Here is a 21145-nt window from a genome sequence, read left to right on the forward strand (position 1 = left end):
TATAACTTTTACGTAATCTTTAATAAACTATTAATTAAATCTATAGAATTCTAAGAATTCTTAGATATTTTTATAGTTTTTAGTATAGGCTAATTTCTAATACTCTCTATCTTACTTAGTGCTATCTTAATTCCTTTAGTAGTAATAACGTATCTAAGAAATTTAAGTTATTTAATATTAAATTAGTATTTCTTAAGTTTAATCCTTAAGTATATTTTATCTAGTGCTCTTAGCACTATCTATATATACTTAGTATAGTTAGATTTATTCTTAGAAAAGATAAGAATATTATCTATATATATAATAATAAATATATCTAAATATTTATAGAGTATATTATTAATAAGTGCTTAAAAGGTTACTAGTACGTTAGTAAGTCTAAAAGGTATTACTAGGTACTTAAAGAGTCTATAGTATAATTAAAATACTATCTTCTATTCTTTACCTTTCTTTATTCTAATTAGGTAGTATCTATCTTATAAGTCTATTATTATAAAGACTTTTACTTATAAGAGTCTATCTCTAAGCTCTAAGATATTAGGTAATAGGTATCTATTCTTAATTATTATATTATTAATTACTTAGTAGTTAATATATAGTCTATCTAATCTATCTTTCTTTTTAATAAATATAAAAGGGCTTACTACTAGTAACTTTAATAGTCTAATATATCCTTTTACTAGGTTTATTTTAATAAATTTATATTCTTTATAGAGTTCTTCTCCTATCTTACTATATAGTAGTTTAAAGGGTAGCGTCTTCCCTTCTTCTAGGTTAATTATATAATTCTAGGGTTAATATTCTAGTAAGTTTACTTTTCCTTCCTTTTCTATAAATATATCTATTTATACTTTATACTCTCTTAGTACTTCTAAGGGTATACTTTCTTCCTTTTTCTTATACTTTATAACCTAGTAGTTCCTACTAGCGTCTACTAAGGGTAATTTCTATTTTTTAACTTTCTATTATAAGTCTATATTATTAATAATACTCTTATCTACTATTAATCTCTATTATTGCGTAGGCTTAGCTTATAATATATATTTATAGTATTCTAAGGATAGCATTCTTAAACCCTAATTAATATGTAGGTTATACTTCCTTAACTAGGGTAATCCTAATATAATATTATATCTAGATCTATCTAGTATATCTAGTGTAATTATCTCCCTATATCTATAGATCTAAAGTATAGTAGTAACTTTATAAGTAATCTATAGCGTGTTTAGTATTTAGCTTCTATTTATAATATAGATAGGATAAGCTTTATCCTTAAGTACTAGCTAGAGTCCTACTTATAGTGCTACTTCTTAGGATATAAAGTTTTCTAATATACCTAAATCTAGTAGTACCTTAATCTATATTTTGTTAAGCTAAACTAGTAGCTTAAATAATACCTTACTATTAATAGTATTTAACTCTCTAGTAGTGTCTCTTTACCTATCTATAAGTCTTTAAGGGTTTCTTAGGCCTTAGGGGCTAGGATTTAGTCTAAAAAAGAACTATTCTTCTTAGAAGCTAGGTAGTCTATATTCCCTTATTATTATTTTTTCTATTTCTACCCTTCTTTTCTTCTACTATAGTTATTCTTCTACTATAGTTTCTCTTTAGAAGTTTTACTGTCTTATACTATACTTATTTCTATATAGATATTAATAACTATTCTTAGTTAGTTAGGGTTCTTACTAAATCTATAGATATACTTATTATTCTAGTATCTACTATAATTAATATTTAAGTAAGTTTGCTATCTATCTTAGGTATATATTCTATTATAGAGTATACTAGTTACTACATTTTATATATTATTTATACTTAGGAAGTATAACCTTTCTTACTTATTCTATAAATATTTATTATATTTATTAATTAGGTAATTATACTATTCCTAGTAGTATTATTATTTATTTAGTAGTTATTTACCTTTATATAGCTCCTTAGCTCTATAGTAGGTTAGGCACTAGTTATGTCTATATTTAATCTATTAGATATTTAAGTGCTACGGGTTTTAGTGGTCTAAGTAGTACTTTTATAAATAGTCTAGGTTCTTATTATAGAAGTGTTTACTAGGGTCTTATTATATATATCTATAATCTACCTATTATCTATCTTCTTTTATAATAATTTCTAGTTGGCGTTAGTTATAAGCTTCTAGTAGTATAGAGAATAATAGTAATATTATTATAGGTAATAATAATATATCTCTATTTTATAGTTAAATTAGTAGTTTATCTAAGTATTCCTATACGTTTACTCTATTAGTAAAGGTTACTTCTTTACCTTTAAACTATAGGTAAGGTATTAGTGTCTACTTAACTTCCTTATCTACTATTTTAGATTATTCTTCTTCTATATTCTTATAAAGTTATAAATTAGTTAATAACTCTAATCTAGATTTATTATTAAGTGTAAGGTTATTAATAGTATTTATAATAGTCTATTCTTCGTCCTTAATTTCCTTTATTAGGATAGTAAGTACATTTAACTACCTAATAACCTTATTCTTAGATCTATAGTTCCTAGTAATATAGCCTAGTTTACTATATATAAAATATATATAAGTCTTAGTCCCCTAGTGTTAGGTTCTATCTAAGATATACGTATTAGGCTTATAAAAGCCTAGTCCTTTTTCTTTTTCTTTACCTAAGTAGTTAAACTAGATATCTTCTATTAGCTAGTATCTATAGAAGTCTTATAATTAGTATTAAGGTTCTTTTAGTAGCACCCTATAGACTATAGGTACTAGTTATCTAAAACTAATATTTCTTAGGTTACGTTAAAATTCTTATTATAGTATAAACTATTCTCTATTAATTCTAATTAATTTATTATATAATTTATTAAGTGTCCTAATAATTCCTCTACTACGTAGAAGTTCTTTTTATAGAGGTTTCTTAAGACCTTATTTATATATTATTATTAGTAACTTATTATCCTAGTTAAGTTATATAGCGTTCTTATAGAACTCTACTATATATTTAGCTACTAATTATTATTACATTATAGTTTAGATATTTTATACTATAATAGGTACTTTATTAGCAATTCTAAATATTTATTTAAAATATTTCTTAAAGTTAGCATAGTCTTTAATAATGTTAACCGTATCTATATAGTTATCTATATATTCCTTATTTTTATTATTATAGTCTATTTCTAGATACTTAGTTATATAGGGTTAAATCTATTCTCTAGTATTACCTTATATATAAGTAGCTATAAAGATAACCTTTTGTTTATCTTTAGGTTATTTATTAAGTTTAAAGAAATAGAGGTCTAACTAAAAAAGCTAGATATTAGTATACTTTCTATTACTATAATATAAATTAGGTTTATATACTTTACTCTTAGAGTTACCTATTAGAGTAATAGCATTATTATCTAAAGCTATAGAAGAAGTAGGAGTCCTTATAGTTATATTAAGGGTATTTAAGATATTAAATCTAAAAAGGGTAGCTAGTCCTAAATAGATTAGGGTTAGTTCTTAGGCAAGACTTACTAAGGGAAGGAAGAAGGAATTCTTATTAATATAAAAGTATCTTATAAAGTATAATAAGTTAATAAGGGAGGCCTAAGTAAATCTAAATAATAGATTAAAACTTAGGTTAAATATAAGTATAAAGGTTTATCCTTATACTCCTATATAAGGATCCTACTTAGTTACTTAGGAGCCCTAAATAACTAAGTAGGTTACGTAATAACTCTTAGCTACTTAGTTATTTAGGAACCCTAAGTAGCTAAGTAAGTTACATAACTACTATCTAAGTAACTTAGCGTATCTTTATCTTATTATAATCCTAGTTATCGCATCTTCTACCTTTATAAGCGCCCGAACTTCCCCACTATTATCTAGTTTATAATAGTAAGTTATATAAACTTTATATTAAAATTTACTAGAAACTAGTTCTTTCTTTATTCTATTATAAAAATCTAGTTTTAGGCCTATTCTTCTTCTATTCTATTACTAAAGTTTATTAATAGAAACTTCTATAGTTCTAACTTAGTAGCCCCTAGTAATTATTCTAAAAAAAAAAAAAAAAAGTAATAGTTACTTTTTTCTTTTAAGGTAACTTATTATATAGCTAGAAATTCTACTTAGTACTTTTTAGTTTTTATTAATTTTATATTCTATTTAGAACTTCTAATATTTCTAATTCTTTTAGTTACTATTAAAGGGGGCTAGGTTAGGGACTTAGAGTTACTAAGGTATAGTAGAATATAACTTAAAGGTTTTAAATTAAAATTAAGTATAGCTATACTAGAGTTCTACCTTAAGTACTAATAGTTATTCTACTATATAGGCCTAAGTTTTATTAGTAAAAGCCTTAATTAAGACTCCTAGTATAGTTACTATATAGGCTTTTATTATAAGAAAATTTAGAGTTTTTATTAGGTATTTTTATACCTTATTTAAGAGGTTTTCTATATTCTTTTTATTATAATTTATTTATATAAGGCTCTTAATTAAAGTAGTTCTTATATCTACTTCTAGAATACCTTTATATTTTAGTTTATAAGCTTAGGTAGCTACTATTATAACTACTTTATTATTAGAGAAGTTATAGACTTCCTCTATTATTATATTAGTTCTATTAAGATTTTATTAGAGATTCTACTTAATTACTCTTTAGAGGTTTTATTAAAATAACCTAAGTTATAGCTTAATTTATCTATAAGGCTTTTATAAGCTACTAAAGAAAAAGAAATTAATTAAATTTACTATTAGGGGTACCTAGCTAAGTAGGCTAAGTATAATAGAAATATAAAATAGATTTAATAGAGAGAAAAATAAGTTTTTTAAAGTAGTTTATATATTTTTCTAAACCCTTACTAATTATAGAGTCTATATAATAAAGTCTAGAACTAAGTTCCTTTATAGGGCTTCGCCCATAATAACTTTATTACTAAGAAGGACTAAAAGAGGCTTAAAAATAGAAAGAGGGGATAAAATAGCCTTATAAAAATAGCTAGAATTAATATTTAGACTTCTATACGTGATAATAAAGGTAGTAGAGGGGTACATTTAGATAAAAAAGCTAATTTTTAAAGTTCTAAAATTAATCTTACACTAAAATGGCTATAACTATCCCTTAGACGCGCTATAAGCGAGCGTTGGTCCGTGCAGTAGAGCGTCTAACCATGTGAGATAAGCGAAAGAGTGAACAGACGTGTGTCTGAGTCAGCGTGTGCTAACCTTAAATGTCTTAGTCCGGACAAAAAGATCAATTGCGTAACATCCCTCGCAGTTATCATCTCTCCATCCTCTGCACAATCTGGAACTCATCACGGAATTGATGACGAACACAAGACCTCATGTGGGCTTCCTTGCATTGCCTATAGAGCTTCGGCTCCAGATTCTGGAAAACGTCATCGACGACAGACCGAACGCTGGCCTCGTCTACCCTACCGTGTCCGCGACCGCAAAATCAGATTTCAACAGAACTTCACAAGGCCTGATCCTGGACCTCGGCCACTCTTCCGCCGCAAATTTGAAGATATTGTGCGTGTGTCGCCAATTGCGAGATGAATTCACCCAGGCAGCCTTTAGGCGCACTGTCTTCATCATTCGGGACCCCTACCATGTTAATGCGAAAATCCTACAACCTCTTCAGCACGTTCATTTGGAGAATCTGAGACGAGTCATGCTGGTCTTCCAAGCATACCGTCTTAGTCAGTTGACATCTTGGCGGAGGCCCTTCAATCGCGAAGATTTGCACCTGGACAACTTGACGATTGCGCTTCAATCAACCACGCAGCACACCGTTGGGCCTATGATGTCTGATGACTACATCAAACAAAGCACACGCGACGTTGTAGGGCTTCTGCGGCGGTTGGAGCACGTCAAAAGCCTGAAGTTTGTACAAAATGCAGCCTTCACCAGGCGACGTTTTCAAGCGTGGTATAACCAGATAGTTGGACTCGTCTTGAAGGAAGATCACTACCAACGTTACGATGCGCCGGAAGCTCCACATATTGAAGCGACATGGTGGGATTGGCATTTCGACTCTGCTGAGAAATCATTCGAGTTCATTGCACGCCCAGCCAAGCCAGTTGTTCCTGAACCAGACTACATGGAGATGGTGGCTCCGCTCGTTGCGAAACTAATGAGCGAGATGGAAGATGGATTGTCATGAGGACCCTGACCCACCTTGCCCGGTACCGGGACTGGAACATGGGAAATATCGTACAACAATTTACACTACAGACTCCGAGCCAGATCGGTGCGAGTGTGTAGGTAATGCGAATGCGCGATCTCACAGAAGTCCGCGCAGCACCTGCATCCCCGTCCGCGTCTCGTCCGCACCTACGTGTGAGGTACTTTCGTGACTTTGTCGAATGTTTTGCAGGCGTCGAGGACGCAGTTATGTTAGCATCCTCCGAGTGCGACGCGAACCCGACTTAGGTAATGAGGCACTGTGGATACTCGTTCGTGCTGTTGACGCCGTCCCTCTGGTTTCCACGTACGCGGATGAAGACAACGGCTTACGCCGACATCTACCGCAAAGAGAATTACTTCCGATTGAGTCATGTTGCAGCAAAGGATTCTCGACTGTCTCTGTACGCAATGCAGATCATCACCGATTGCAATCGAATTGACGACAGATGGCGTATTATTACAGCTCAACAATTCAATCAGATACCCTCAACACAATACACCTTGGTCTCAGAATAGAACAATGATCAAGCATTCTACTACGATAGCTAAGACAGCCAAGACGGCTTGTTACCTGCCGGGAGTGGGTAAAAAGGTCACGTGCTACTGGGGAGGGCTTCGACACGAGTCTTCGTTGAGAATTCGCGGAGTGCCCCCAATGAAACGTCATCATCCGACACTAGTTGCCAAGGCATGTCAGATCGGACGCGTATCTCCGACGGGTCTTATCGGAAACAGTCTGTCGTTCATCTTGGACGCATTGGTGTACTACTGTACACTGCAAAGCTGCCATCTACGGGTGTTTTCTGAAGGCACAGGGTATACGTGCCCTGATAACAAGTTTATGCGGCGGGCAACCGTCATGTTCGTGGCTGGACCGTAGATTTGCAGCTCGGTCAAGGACCGAGCGATCTGTCTGGCTAGAAAAACTAAGCCACGCTAAGCATTGCCGCGGCCGCAGAGCCTCCTCACCACTAACGCCGAAGCTTGATACCGCAACTTCGAGACCCACATTTTGGTCACCTCACGATGGAGGCCCCATGTTTCTCGACAGGGTTTTCCAAGTCACCTGCCTGAACTTGGACCGCGTGGTGGAACGATTCGCCACTTTTACTGGGTCCTCTGCCATGTTCACTGCAGCACTAGTAGGGCTAATCAAGCCGTCGGCGCACCTGTATGGTGTTTTGGTCAAGCGTTTAGGCGTACAGTTGGGGAATCGCAGTAGGCAACAGCTCGATAATCCGGAGCACCCGGAGTATCGCCAACCGATGAGGAGCCCCATGGCAGAGCTACTCCAGCTTGGAGCCCGTGCACACACAGAGCAATAATGTGGGGAGGGGACTGAGTACAAGTAGTCTCAGTCCGCTACGTGGTCTTCCTTTCTTCAGTCTCTCTGCCGCTGGAAGTGCTGTGTTCAGGGTTGTTTTCGCTCTTCTAGCGCGCTTTCACACGCTCGACGCGAGGACTCCTTTCCTTCCAACAATCGCGGCCGCATTCGTCACTCGCATACCTTCTTCTCCCACCACAGACTTAAACAACAGATCCAACTCCTCACAATGGGTCTCCAGGGCGGTTCCCTGCGCATGGCGCAACTCCTCCTCGTTGTGATGCCGGCCTTTGTCCTTTTTGGGTACAACCAATCTGGCGTTGGTGGTCTCCTCTCTCTGCCCGACTGGAACGATCATTTTCCGACAATCGATACCGTCGATGCTACGGGCGCCGAAAAGTCACATAGATCCACTTTGCAAGGTGCAGTGGTATCATCCTTTACCATTGGTGCGCTCTTTGGTGCGCTGAGCTGCTCATGGGTTGGAGACGTCCTTGGCCGAAGAAAAACTACCTTTGTGGCTGCTATTCTTACCTTGATTGGCGAAATCCTTCAATGCACTAGCTTCCAGCTCGCCCAATTCATCGTTGGCCGCTTCATCCTCGGATGGGGAGTTGGCATGCTCAGCACGACCGTCCCGGTCTGGCAGTCCGAGTGTGCGTCCACCTCCAACCGAGGAAAGCACGTTGTTCTGGATGGGTGTTTCATTAGCTTGGGCTACACCCTCGAGGCTTGGATCAATCTCGCGTTCTACGAACAGGACAACCTGCCTCTGCAGTGGCGTCTTCCCCTGGCTATCCCGTGTGTCATCTCGTTAATCCCGATCGCTGCTGTGTTCTCGATTCCGGAGAGCCCGCGATGGCTTGTCAACAAGAACAGGGTTGAAGAAGCCAAGGCAAGTTTGGCCAGGTTTAAGGGAACGAGCACCGAAGACCCGGATGTTGTCGGTGAGATTGGGGGTATTGAAATGGCTCTTGAAGAGACTGGCAGAAGCGCGGCGAAGCTCTCCGACATTTTCACCAACGGAAAGGAACGCTTGTTTTACCGCTTCTCCCTCTGCATCTTCCTGCAGTTCCTCCAGCAAATGTGCGGAAGCAACCTTATCTCCACATACTCTACCGTAAGTTACACCTACATCTTGTTGTTTTAACCGTGCTAAACATCTTCCATAGATTATTTTCCAACAGGGTCTTGGCATGACTGGCGAAATGTCTCGCATTCTTAGTGGCGGTGCTCTCACGTGGAAGTTCCTGTCCTGCTTCGTCGCCTTCTTCACCATTGACCGATTCGGACGACGCAAGCTCTTCATGTTCAGCGGTGCCGGCATGGCTTGCTGCATGCTCGCCCTGGCCGTCGCTTCAAGCTATCCCAAGAGCAACAGGTCCGCTCAGATTGCCTCGGCCTTCTTCGTCTTCCTGTTCAACTTCTTCATCCCTATCGGATTCCTCGGTGCGAACTTTTTGTACTGCGCCGAGGTCGCGCCCACCCGCCTCCGTGTCGCTATGTCGGGTATCTCTACGGCTAACCACTGGCTGTGGAACTTCGTTGTGAACATGGTCACTCCGGTCGCGATCGAGACGATTGGCTGGAAGTACTACCTTGTTTTCCTCTGCATCTCCGCCATCATCATTCCCGTCGTATGGTTCTTCTACCCTGAGACCATGGGTCGCAGTCTCGAAGAGCTCGAGGTGATGTTCTCGGAGGGCAAGTCGATCACGGGCATTGTGCGCGAGTCACGGAAGCCCCTGAACGGGTCCCTCCTGCCGGAAAGGTACCAGGAGAAGCTCGAGAAGACGGAGGACGAGTTCGCTTGAAGGGGTTGACATACATGAGAGCATCGACAGAGTATTTATTTCCAGCAAGAGCTGGAAGATATGAATTATGACTTATGTACTGTTAGCGAGAACGAACTAGCTCATCAAAAAATGAGAAGCTTCGGGTGATACCGGGTTATGATCCACTTTGTTCCATGATTTCGTTAAAAAGCGCTCGCACAGGTTCCGGGCTTCATCGGACCATTCCATGAATATTGTGAGAATGTAGTAGGCGGCGGGGAGCCATGGCAAGTGGTGCAAGTCAAAATACGTGCGAGAAAGCGTAAAAGTGGGAAGGTACCACCAAGACTAACGGTTGTTTTGGTGGGTGTACGTTACATACGTCTAACCCTCAACACAATATTCCCTTGTGTCGTTACACCTTGCACTTCTGCTCTTACAGCTAGCTAATCATAGAGCTAGCGAGCCTCCTCTGCCGACACTGTGCATCTTCGTTTCTGTTCCCCTTCCGACACCACCCGGCTGCTTCATTGGTATCTTCCTCTAATCGCGGTGTTGCATCGTGGCATGCTTTGGCTTACCGATGCAGAGGAGGCTGAACCAACTCTGTACCGTATGCAGCTGCTCTGCGGTTCGAGGCCTCGTACTCAGCGCGGTCTTGGGACGTGGTTCACGCCCTCCGCCTTCGCGCTCAATTCCAGGTCTTCGCTGCATCCAATCCAACTTCGGATCTATGTTGGCTCACGCCCGGCACACCATAGATGCATCGAGCATTATAGTCTCCTATCACACGGCAGCAAGCCTCCTCTTGTCATGGAAGTTCAACATCTCTCCCTTCCTCGCGTTCCACATGTCCCGTAGCTGCTGCGGACCCGTCTTCCACGACTGATCATGCAACGCCACGACCTCCATTTCGAGATCCTGCTCATTCGGCCACGTCGCGCTCCACTTCCAGTGCAGCTCCCTCCACGGCATCAGGCCTTCCCTGCGGAAGACGTAGTTCAACAGACCCTGCTCCATGGTGTAGGTGTCGAAGCGGCCAACTAGAGCCATGACCGAGACCAGATGCTTGTAGATTTGCCTATCTGGTGCAACCAGGAAGAACCCTGCGTTGAAAGACTTTGTTTGTAGTGGCGGAGTAGGATGCTCTCGCTGGCCAGTGAGACCGTTGTCAGATCGAGCGGCAAAGAGCCAGTGAGAAGGTAGCTGTGACTCGCCCCATTTGACCTGGTCTTTGCGAAGCAGCGTGGGTGTCAACGTGACCACTTCAGGCTCGTCAAAGATGGGGTCGACAGGCCCTGTAAGCATGGTGTCGGGGTCCAGAAAGAGAATACGCTTGTACTCTGTCATTTCGAAGACGCGCAGCTTGTTGAATTGTTCCTTCCATCTTGCTTCTCCGGAGCGTATCCACCAGTTCAAGGGCACGTCTCGGACCTCGACAACAGTGGCGCCATCTTCACGCAGGGTGTCTTTCTGCTCTTTGGGCACGCTCTCTGAGCAGAGTACGATGAAGGTGGTGGCATTGGAATTGCATCTTGTCGACTCTGCGTGCAAAAGTTGGTGTGTTAGAATCCGTGTGGCGGTAAAGTATGAGTCGTCCGTTGCTTGTCCTGTGAGGAATGTTGCAATAGCGTGATCGGTCGCTGGGAGGTGGGCAGTTGAGTTGTAACCTCTGTAGGACGATCCAAGATACGGTTGACGATCGTGTGAGGCAGCTCGTAGACACCAGGTGATCCCCAGCAAGGCTGTCAATACAACAACGAAGAATAGTCTAAATTTGAAGATCATGGCGCGGTGGACGTGGTAGGTGCGAACAGAGATGGATCCATGAGGTTTTGATTCTTTGAGAAGAGATTATCCCTGATCGTGTGATAGCATTGTGGTCGTACCTTGTTACCCGCTGCTGTGAGTGTTTCTCGTACTCGGGGTAGGAAGTACATTTAATTGTACGCATGTAGGCAAATGCGGCCCCGCGTAACATGCCGACGCGTGCGCATTGCTGCGGCCGCACATCTCAACAGGAGAAAGGTACTGATTGGCGACAGAGGAAAGCCCTTGGCATCGTGCTTAGGAGGCTACTCCAAGGTTTCGCGTTACAGGAGGCCTTACGGCCCCGAATCACCCGTTCTGTCCGAGCTCTTGCAGAACGAGGTGCGGTATGATTAGTCCTCTAACCTTCTGCAGCTGTGCCGCATGGCTAAGCATCCCCTGGAAAGGGGATGTCGTGGCGGAGCACCGTTGCAGAGTGCGGAAACAGTTTGCGAGCCATCACCGTTCGCAAACAAGTCTCCGCGCCCTGGTCCGGTACGCCTGGGGTGCATCGGTAGCTAAGCCATGTCGGGCGCGATCCACGTGGGCTTGCATGTTCCCCAGTTTGTATGCCTCTCAAGGTTGACTCCATCGTACTGACTGACATAGGAGAGGGGGCAAAAGCTGTACGTGCGATAGACTGCTAAAATACCGATACCGGCAGTTTACTTCTTCCCAAATATTCCTTTCGATCATCCTGGGTAGGAATCTTTCATCGTTCAGCCTCACCAAGGGATGGCCATAGCCAAAGGCGCAGTCATGGTGCCCAGGTGGTTGTTTTCGTTTGGAGATGGATGCGCCACCAGGCCGGCGATTACGGGGCGCAGCGCCCGGCTTTTATTTAGTAACGATGTAAGCAGCCCCAAGATGGCCTTAAGGCGCCTCTAGCTATTTAGTAGGTTTTACTATACACTTGAAAAAGATAGGGCTGAGGCGAGAGCCCTGGAGGAATCTTGTAAGTTGTTGTGCTTCTTTGCAGGGACTTCCACAAGACAATAGCCTTCCCATAGGAAGTCCTGGCCAACGCAGAATGCGATCACGTGACTTTAGCGGACGCATGCCAAAGAAGAGACATCGCAATATGCTTGCTCGAATGACTTCTTGAATCATGTGGCACCGATTGTCAAAAGAGAAACAGCATCAGACACTATGATGCTTACAAGTTTCACAACGCAAGTCCTGGGCATACGTCATGTGGAGCGCAGGTTCCGCTTTTCATTGGATCTTCTGTTCCGTACAACCCCCCACACTGTATGGTGAGCAACAATACCTAGCATGAATAGATCCTCGATAACAGCAACACGATAATCTTTGATCCGAGCCTTGGAGAACACATTCGATGGCTGATTACACTACATGCACTCTAAGCGACTGATGACCCAGGAGCACATGTGCATGCATCATGCGCCCTCTTCGGCCTCTTCTCCCAGCCAAACGCGGATACGAGAAGCCACCGTTACCAACGGCCGGAGTACCATCGAAGAAGCGAAGCACCTTGGCATGCGCCAGCTGTCGAGACAGGAAGATTAAGGTCATCGTGCCAAGCTGAAATGTGTACTTTGTTCTGACTACTAGTAGTGCGATGGCGCACGGCCAGCCTGCAGTACCTGCAGTCAACGGGGTTTGGCCTGCGACTATGTCGATATCGGATTCCGGCAAATTAAGGAAAAGTACGAAATGTTGCAGAAACAAGAGTCTGACAGTCAAAGTTTCCTGGCGCTTATCAAAGCTGGAACGGAAGAAAATGCTGTGGAGGCTATCAAAAGTTTGAGAGCAGGAAGAGACATCGGAGCCATTGTGGGCCGGCCAGACAGCAGGAATACCGTTACTCCATCTGCTCTCGACACATTTGGTCGACCACCTGCGACAACAAGCCAGCAACCCGCATCAGGTCGATTAACTGATAGTCGAATGGCATCCCAGCCAGTATTGGGAGACGGTGCCTTACAGCGCGAACATGATGCCCTGGAAGAGAGAGCGAAGATGTTGCAAGAGGTCTTGGACCTTCTTAGGTTCATTGACAACACCATTGTTTACACAATCAACACTAACCGCTCCTAGGTGCATGCCTGAAGACGCAGCCCAAAGCCTTCTGCGCGAGCTGCGGTCGGCTCCAGAAATCGCCTCTGTGCTCCAGATGGTCAAGGGAGGTACTCTTGAGAAACGATTGTCGGAACAGAGGACTGCGCGCTCGTTGCTACCATCGCTACACTCGACCTTAGAATTTGAGCTAATGGTACGGTATCCTAAGACTTATCCCGCCCTAGATCGCTCCCACAACTCGGGCCTTCTACAAGGACTTGTTGGAGGGATGGGTAATGAAACATATCAAGACCCGTGGGCATCGGATCCGGTCAACAGTTGGGATTTCCCAGTTGATGGAACCAAGTCTCCGAAATCCCAAAGCAGGACCTTTCCTCAGCTTATGTCAGCTGATCCAGGTTTGGCAGATCGTACTTCAGAAAGTAGTCCTTATTTTGATTCACGATTATCGCGACTCAACATCGAGTTTTGGACAAATGTAGAAGTCACCAACGACTTCGCGGCACAGGCCATCTCGACATATCTCGAAACAGATCACCCACTCTTCGGGTTTTTCAATGCTAGTCTCTTTATTTCTGATCTGGTCGAATGCAAGTTCGTGTACTGTTCCGCGTTCCTAGTCAGCTCCCTGCTCGCATTCGCTTTTGTAAGTTAGTCACTTCGGCTCGGTCCGGGCCGACCTCGACATTGGATCTTGGTCTCATTAGAATAGATGATACATGCGGCGAAAGACCCCAAAGCATCTACATTGAGCCGGGAGTTCGAAGATGAAGCCGAGCTTCTCTGGCGCGTTGAGCGAAGAGCCGACACCCTACCAGCACTTGCTGGCATAAATTTTCTGTTCTTGTCAACAGGCTCGCATGGCAAAGACAAAATAGCTCAACAGTGCATCAACGATGTTGCAGACATGTCACGGAGAATGAAGCTATTCGACGTCCCAGATAGACTCACAGCGGCCGATATTGCATGCGACCCAGAAATTGCCCAGATCGCCACAGCGCAGACTGCGTGGGCCTCGTACAACCATCTTTGGTGAGCATGACATGCAATCGATCTTGCTTTTAACATCGAAGCTAAGGTATCACACTAAACAGCATGCAGTCAGTATTTTACCTAAAGGCGCCCATTGAGACCCCACCAGCCATCCCGATACCCGTATGCTCGCCAAACGAAGAAGCTCAGATGCGGATCGACCGGACTTTCCCAGCCTTCTCCGCATTCTGGGTCATTGCTTCAGAAATAATTTTTATATACCGTCAAGAAACGGAACGTCATCCGCCAGCTGCATTCGCATACGCCAAGTATCGGAAGTTGCTCTCATGGGCGAACCATCTCTCTGGGTTCATGGTCCGCGGAGTGCATAATGAGGCACATGTTCTCGTGTTTCAGTAGGTACTCTTGCACATAGGGGCTAATAACCACTAACGATCATCCAGCATGTTTCTGCACGTCATCATCCTCGACATCTTCCGCCCCTTCGTGCAGGAGGAGAAGCAACACGATTTCCAAAAATGGCACCAATATGTCATGTCGCCCAACGCCATCTTCGCTGCATCCCTCAAACAGCTCAAGAGCCTCGTACTGGCCCTCAAAGCACAGTCGCCCTTAACAGTCACTTGGCACTCTGCGCTACTTTACGTTGCGAATGCTTCATTGAAGAACACGTCCGACCCCGAATGGCGTTTCTACTTCATGGCCTGCATCGATAGCTATCAGCAGATTTACCGCTCGTATCCAGTGGTCTCCATGGTAGTGCAAAGTCTGCTTATGCTCGCGGTGCGTCAGAAGGCACTGACTGGCGCCGAGGCACGCGACGTGATGCGCAAAGGGCCCCAGACGTATCAGGGCGCGATGGGCGGCTGGTTCGTCGTTGACCCCGATATGGCGCTCAAGGGTAGCGAGGACGCAAATGCGGATGTCATTACGAGAGAGTTTGATGACCTGATGTTGTTTGATGAGTTCACTGAGGACGTTGTCTAGAATAATCATGCTCCTGCAGTAGGAAGTATACATCTTACATATATATATTTAAACTTTTCCCGAACAGTCACTCGTACCTTGTTGAATCTCACCACCAACTTCTTCCTGACAGGCTGCCGGCCTTCCTCCTCACTCTGCAGCATCCCCTCTTTCTCTATCTGCTCGCCCACCATAGTCTCCCACCTCGCATACACAGCCACGACATACGTTTCATAACCAGCATTGCAGAATCTCGTCAAAACACCCTATCGCTCCCTTGCCAAAAGCCAACCACCTCCGCATCTCCTCTAAGCGCTCGGTGGACGACGAGAGCCACCGGTCTGGAACTCACTTCCTCGAGTAGAAGAGGAACAGAATCTTTGGCGGGTAGCACACCGCGGGAGAGATGAATAGTCGTACAATATGGGATGTAATGGCCTTGTATCACGGTGCCCTCGGGGTTGTGGAGCGCCACATCAGTCCTAGGTCTACGGTGTACACCCTTATTGTCTCGGTAAGGATAGCATCGAGGAGAGGGAGTGCGTCTAGCGCTCTGATATCCTTCGTGGTAGAGGATGTGGGAATGGTGTATACTTCGGCACGGAGGCGACATTGCATCCCGTACATGGTGTGGGCGAGGGCGGCGAGGAAGCGGTCCGACAATTCGGTTGCAAAATGTTCACCACCTGTTCCTTGGCTCACCAACAGGACTCCTTTCTCGGTTCTGTTTTGGTGGGTGGAAGAGCAGAGCGAGATCATTCATAATTCTACGCACACCCTCGCTCCGTATTTCTCACCTCCTGCTTACTCTTTTTATGCGTTCTATCATGTGGATCTGCCGGCACACTAATTAGATTCCTCCTTCCATAGTTCATAAATTCTTCGACCACCGGTCAGGCCACATAACCGCCCTTAGAATGTACACCTTGTACGCTGCTTTCCAGCTCGCGACCGAGACTTCGGCGATATCTTGATCCACCAATATTAGATGGCGAAGGGGTTCACAAATGGAACTGCGCCCATCAAGGAGAGGAGGAGGGGTCGAAGAAAGAGATGGAATTTGAAGTAGGTAGCCAGGCCAACGAGAGCCACGAGAAAAATGTTAGAAAACAGACATTTTAAGGGATAGAAGTGACGCTGATGGAGTATTACCCATCTGCTTCCCTGGAAGTAGAGGAAGGGTTTTTCGTCTAGAAAGAAAAACCAAGCACGACTACGTCTTTCATGAAGATCATGATTCTTCCGCGCATCCGCCGCTGTGACGACGAGCCTGGGTCCTCGAACGTAATCTAAGTCTGGTACGGCGAAGTTTCATATTGGGAGCGCTGACCTGCGCAGCGTAGTATGAAGACGCCAGTGTGCGACCGCCTGGGCTGCATAATCAAGTCGGTGTGTGGCTGAAGTGACGACATCAGGGTACAATCCGCCACTTCCGCTTCACGCGGCTTCAGATCTGGGCCCGCGAGGCATAGCTGGCTGCAAAGATAAGCCGCGCTTTCCGGAGTGCTTGAAGTCGTAGCGGGTTAGCTTTGTAGAGGGTGTTAGCATTGACTGACTATAATTAGTAGTTGTACTACAGTAGTGGATTTTCCATCCAATGTCAAGCGCCGTGCAATGAATGGCGTAGAAGCGCTTCAGAGGAAATGGACGATGGTCACAACTTGCGAAACAAAGCATCCTCTCTTATAGACAAACATTTCTCGATTGTCGATATTTGATCGAAGTGCCACACCAGTAAACAACGGTCCAAGGCTCAGCCACTGCTAGTTTTGAATACATGTAGACCGGCGTCAATTCATCAATTCGCCCAGTCATCAGCCGCACGCAAGTCCTGCGATTCGCAGACCTAACCCTTCGCCCCCTACGTGTCCATTGCACATAATAACATGGACAAACACACGCAAGTTTTCAGATAGAACCAAACCCAGATGTAAGCAAACGTGACCGAAGCAAGCGCCGCCGGATCCTTCGTCGTCGGCGCAGAAGCAGTAGAAGCGGGCCGGAAGCCTCGTCATTGTAGGATAAGTAGAAAGAAATGAACATCATAGGTAATAGGGAAAGAATACATTGGATCCGGCGATGGAAGTCGGTTATTTTCATTCGTATTGTATCTCGCATTAGCAGGTCCGTAAGCTCGTGGCCGTGGCAGCTGGGCATATCGCGATCGCATTCGAGGAACGGTCCGGAGGCGGGAAGCGGGCGGGGTCCGCGCGGGGTTGGCTAGGTAAAGCGGCCTAAGCTGGGACGTTAAAAGTCCGGGAACAAGTGACCGTGTCTGTGAATGTCATTAGCGCGCATAGCCGTGGATTGAACGGGAGCAACATACGGGTCATCTCCGGTCTGTCCATATGCTTCTGTCTCTTCAGGGTACTTGTCGAACTGGCTGGCATCGCCGACGCCGGCTCGTACCGGCGGAACGTATGGAGCATCGATGTCCTTCTTCTGCAGTCTTTCCCACGTCACCTCGGCAAACCAGGGATGATTCATAACGTCCTTGCTACCTCCGTGGAGATTGCCGAGGCGTTTTGTGAGGTCGGGAGTGATGAGCTTTTGCAGCAGATCTTGAGCATCGGGGTGGATGTAGGGCGGGTATTTTACACGACCCTTGAGAATGTTTTCGTAGATCTTCATGGGCGAACCACCGTCCCAGAAGGGCGTGAAACCGCAGAGCATCTCGAAGATAAGAATGCCAAGAGACCACCTGTGCGCTTGTTAGTCACGTGTTAAAGACCGCCTAGACACAAAGAACGTACCAATCTACAGATTTGTTGTATCCCTTCGATGCTACTACCTCAGGCGCTAGGTAGTCGGGTGTACCGCAAAGCGTCCAGGTGATGTCAGGCACTTCTTTCGCGAAACCGAAGTCGGTGATCTTCAGGTGGCCGTGTCGATCGAGCAACAGGTTCTCAGGCTTGAGATCTCGGTAGATGATGTTCTGCGCGTGCAGATAGTCGAGGGCAAGGGTTACTTCGGCTGCGTAGAATTTCGCGACTGGATTCGGAAAACGCTACAACAAGGATAAGCACAAGCTTAGAAGTAGTGGGGTCGAGCTTACCTGTGACTTTCTCAGCAAGCTGAAGAGCTCGCCGCCTTCGACGAAGTCCATGACCATGTACAGGTTCTTCGAGTCTTGGAAGGTGCCCCACAGGGTGATTAAGAATGGGTGTTTGACCTGCTGCAGCATGCGGCGCTCATCGTTGGTGTGTTCAACCTGCTTCATCTTGACCACCTGGGCCTTCTTCAGCACCTTAACGGCATAGTAGCGCTGGTTGTGCTTGGACTGCACGAGGTGCACGCGCCCAAAGCTGCCGGTCCCGAGCGTGCGCTGGATGGCGAAGTCCTGCAAGGTGTACTTGCCTTTGGTGACGCGCGGCTGGGACGGCGGTTGCTGAATTTGTACGCCGCCATTAGTGGGCTTCGCTGTTTGCTGCTGCTGCTGCTGCTGTTGCTGGTAATTGGAGGGCGAAGCATTGGCGTTCGTGGGGTGTATCAGGTTCTGGATTGAGGGGACATTGTGTGAGGCGGACTGGTACGGCTCGGGAGAGGCTTGAGGGGTCGCGTACGCTTGCTGGGGCTGGGAGTTCATTGAGTCGACTTGCTTGTGCGAGGCCCCGCCAGAGGCCTGAGAGCTCTGCGAGGGCTGCTGCACTTCCGGATTGGTCTTGGTGGAGGTCTTACTAACGACCGAGGCGCGCTTTGTCTTTGAGGAGGTTGGGAAGATGGGCGAGGTGGTGTCCTTGACGGGCGAGGTCGGCGAGTCTGTGGAGTCCCGCGTCTTCTTCTTCTTCAGGAACCCCAAAGAAGGCATGTGAGCGGTCGAAGGAATGCCTGGCTGCGGTGGCCGCGCCCTGGCCTAGCTGGCAACAGCTGTCGTCCGCGGCGGGGTCGCTGGAGAGGGCGGAATGGCGCGCAGGCGGGGGCGGTGTGGGCGGTTATACGCGCGCGACGAGGGGAATTGCAGGTGGTGGAGGGCCGTTTGGCAGGGTCATAGGACGGCGGCGTGCGCGTGGGCGGCGCAGGATGTGAAGGAGTCGGGTGGTGTTGGGGAGGCTGGGTTCGGACTTGAGGCTCGCGCTCAGCGGGGAAGCAGCGAACCAGGTGCAGGGCGACACTGGACAAGGGAGTGGGCATCGATCGGCTAGTCTCGACAAAGCTTCCGCTACAAAGAGCTGCGGCCTTGCATCATCGCCGACCCGCTGTGCGTGGTATTGTGCTGCGAATTGTGCTTGTTGGCGCGCTCAATTGGGGCCTGTTGCCTGCTGCCGCCTATATATGGGCCCTCTGCGCCGAGCAATCCATCTGCAGTTCCTCCGGTGAGCGGCGTTTGCGCTCGCGAAGCCGGTACAGCGCCGCCGCATTTCTCTACACATCCAATAATCCCGTTGCGTCACGGCGACGATCCCAACGAGTGCAGCGCGTCGAGACTCGGAGCGGCCTTGTTCCCATCAACATCCATGCTCCAGTGCGCCGTCTAGCCCAGCTGATCCCGAGAAACCCTCCTACCCCGGCACAGCCGCATCCCGCCTTCCAAATATATGTACACTCGTCTCCCGCCGCGCCGTCGGGGACAACATTAACATCGCACAAAAGGGTATAATACATGCGATTATAATTCCGCGGGCGTCTCCGCACGTGGTTGCTCGGCTGCCGGTGGCATCCAGTACTCCAAATCCAAACCGCACACCTCCATGCGCCGCTGCCGAAACATTTCATACACGTTCTCCCATGCCTCTCTCGCCTGAGCATTCTGTGGCCGCAGCTTCGCCCGCTCGGCGTACGGTATGTCGTACTCTGGGCCAGGCATGTCGGGCTCTTGTAGCCGCACAAAGGTTGTCATCTCGTTGAACGACGTAACATTAAAGTCGTCACTGGCTTCACGCAGGCTGTGCGATTCGTACACCACGTTGCCCATCGAGAGTGTCGTCTCTGAGATCAGCGACTCTGGCGAATCGAATTGGTGACGGAGAAGGCCTAGATCTGTCGAGGGCTGCGACTGCCGTGTCTCTTTCAGCTGCCGATGTGTTTCATGCGAAGGACTTATTAGAAGCAGCGACGTTGACAGCTCCTTCCTTTCGGGCGTCGCTGGGAACGCGTTCATTGGCTTGGACTTGGAAAAAGCAAGCAGCGAATCCAGCGCTGAAGCATCGAGTACCACGCCAGGCGCCTCCAGATACATGAGTCTCTCGTAAGTGGTGAGAGAATACATGGACGTCAGTGAATATGAGGATGCGAGAGACTCTAAGACAGGTTTATTAGCCACTGACCACTGCGATGGTTGCCATTCTTACCATCTGCACCCGCTTCCGTAGTCTCCATTGGCACAAGCCTTGCGCCATGGCGACGCGCAGCGGTCCTCAGCAGCCGCTTCGTCGTAGTCATCTGCGGATCCCACTCCTCCTCGCTCGTCTCCTTCAGCCACGCCTTTGGGAACATCAATATTCGCTTCGCGGGACTTCTTTTTTCCTGCAAATCCGCCAGCAGCATTACCGCGCTGCACAGCTCGCTGTGGTCCTTCACAACCTGCACATAGCCTAGTCTACTCCAATCGATCGTCGGCGCCTCAATCATCTGCTGCACCGACTCGTGCACCTCTAGCCGCTCTCCCATACCCCTCGCCCATTTCACATCTAGAGTCGGTGCTTGTAACGGTACTTGCGCGGGCAGCGGTTTTGGGAGTCGAGGCTTGATGGCTAATTGCAACGAGTGCACGTATCGTTGCTGCAGAACATATCCACTTAGAAACAGCGCGAGGGTGAATAAGAATACTGCTCATCTGTCAGCCCTGTCGGACAACCTCATCCTTCTCGTTCACTCACCTATCACGGCAGAAAATAAAATAGAGACAGAGCCCTGCGAGAGCAGGAGCTTGCCCATTTTCAGATGGATGTAAGATACGATATGCAAGGGGGTATCAAAACGCTAGATCAGGACATGAAGAATGTAGTTGCGCTCGTGCAAGTGTATGAATGTGAACGGGAACAGTGTGACGTTGTACGCATGTCCCGCTGCTACGGTCTATTTACGCATCTGGTTGGAGGAGCAACGCTATCGATAAGGATGCTTGGCGACATTTTCCGC

General features: G+C 46.0%; 6 protein-coding genes across 6 annotated transcripts; 3 read left to right on the forward strand and 3 right to left on the reverse strand.

The window, feature by feature from the left end:
• Positions 1-5294: 5294 nt before the first annotated feature.
• N0V89_003683 (uncharacterized protein) lies at positions 5295-6134 on the forward strand (the record flags this gene model as incomplete). The annotated part of the gene is made up of 1 exon (XM_056212481.1): positions 5295-6134. One exon carries the CDS (start codon positions 5295-5297, stop codon positions 6132-6134), a length of 840 nt encoding a protein of 279 aa, XP_056072789.1.
• A 1576-nt stretch (positions 6135-7710) lies between these two features.
• N0V89_003684 (uncharacterized protein) lies at positions 7711-9295 on the forward strand (the record flags this gene model as incomplete). Its single annotated transcript, XM_056212482.1, has 2 exons — positions 7711-8601; positions 8654-9295. 2 exons carry the CDS (start codon positions 7711-7713, stop codon positions 9293-9295), a joined length of 1533 nt encoding a protein of 510 aa, XP_056072790.1.
• Positions 9296-10042: 747 nt separating this feature from the next.
• On the reverse strand, positions 10043-11044 carry N0V89_003685 (uncharacterized protein; the record flags this gene model as incomplete). Its single annotated transcript, XM_056212483.1, has 1 exon — positions 10043-11044. The coding sequence occupies one exon, from the start codon at positions 11042-11044 to the stop codon at positions 10043-10045; it is 1002 nt and encodes a 333-aa protein (XP_056072791.1).
• Positions 11045-13820: 2776 nt separating this feature from the next.
• On the forward strand, positions 13821-15088 carry N0V89_003686 (uncharacterized protein; the record flags this gene model as incomplete). The annotated part of the gene is made up of 3 exons (XM_056212484.1): positions 13821-14140; positions 14203-14496; positions 14545-15088. 3 exons carry the CDS (start codon positions 13821-13823, stop codon positions 15086-15088), a joined length of 1158 nt encoding a protein of 385 aa, XP_056072792.1.
• Positions 15089-17314: 2226 nt separating this feature from the next.
• On the reverse strand, positions 17315-18875 carry TPK2_1 (cAMP-dependent protein kinase catalytic subunit; the record flags this gene model as incomplete). The annotated part of the gene is made up of 4 exons (XM_056212485.1): positions 17315-17342; positions 17394-17768; positions 17821-18074; positions 18123-18875. The coding sequence occupies 4 exons, from the start codon at positions 18873-18875 to the stop codon at positions 17315-17317; spliced, it is 1410 nt and encodes a 469-aa protein (XP_056072793.1).
• Positions 18876-19673: 798 nt separating this feature from the next.
• N0V89_003688 (uncharacterized protein) lies at positions 19674-20941 on the reverse strand (the record flags this gene model as incomplete). Its single annotated transcript, XM_056212486.1, has 3 exons — positions 19674-20305; positions 20356-20832; positions 20884-20941. 3 exons carry the CDS (start codon positions 20939-20941, stop codon positions 19674-19676), a joined length of 1167 nt encoding a protein of 388 aa, XP_056072794.1.
• Between the last annotated feature and the right edge of the window lie 204 nt (positions 20942-21145).

The sequence above is a fragment of the Didymosphaeria variabile genome (genome assembly GCF_027946475.1).
Source record: "Didymosphaeria variabile strain IMI 356815 chromosome Unknown scaffold_3, whole genome shotgun sequence".
Taxonomy (NCBI): Eukaryota; Fungi; Ascomycota; class Dothideomycetes; order Pleosporales; family Didymosphaeriaceae; genus Didymosphaeria; species Didymosphaeria variabile.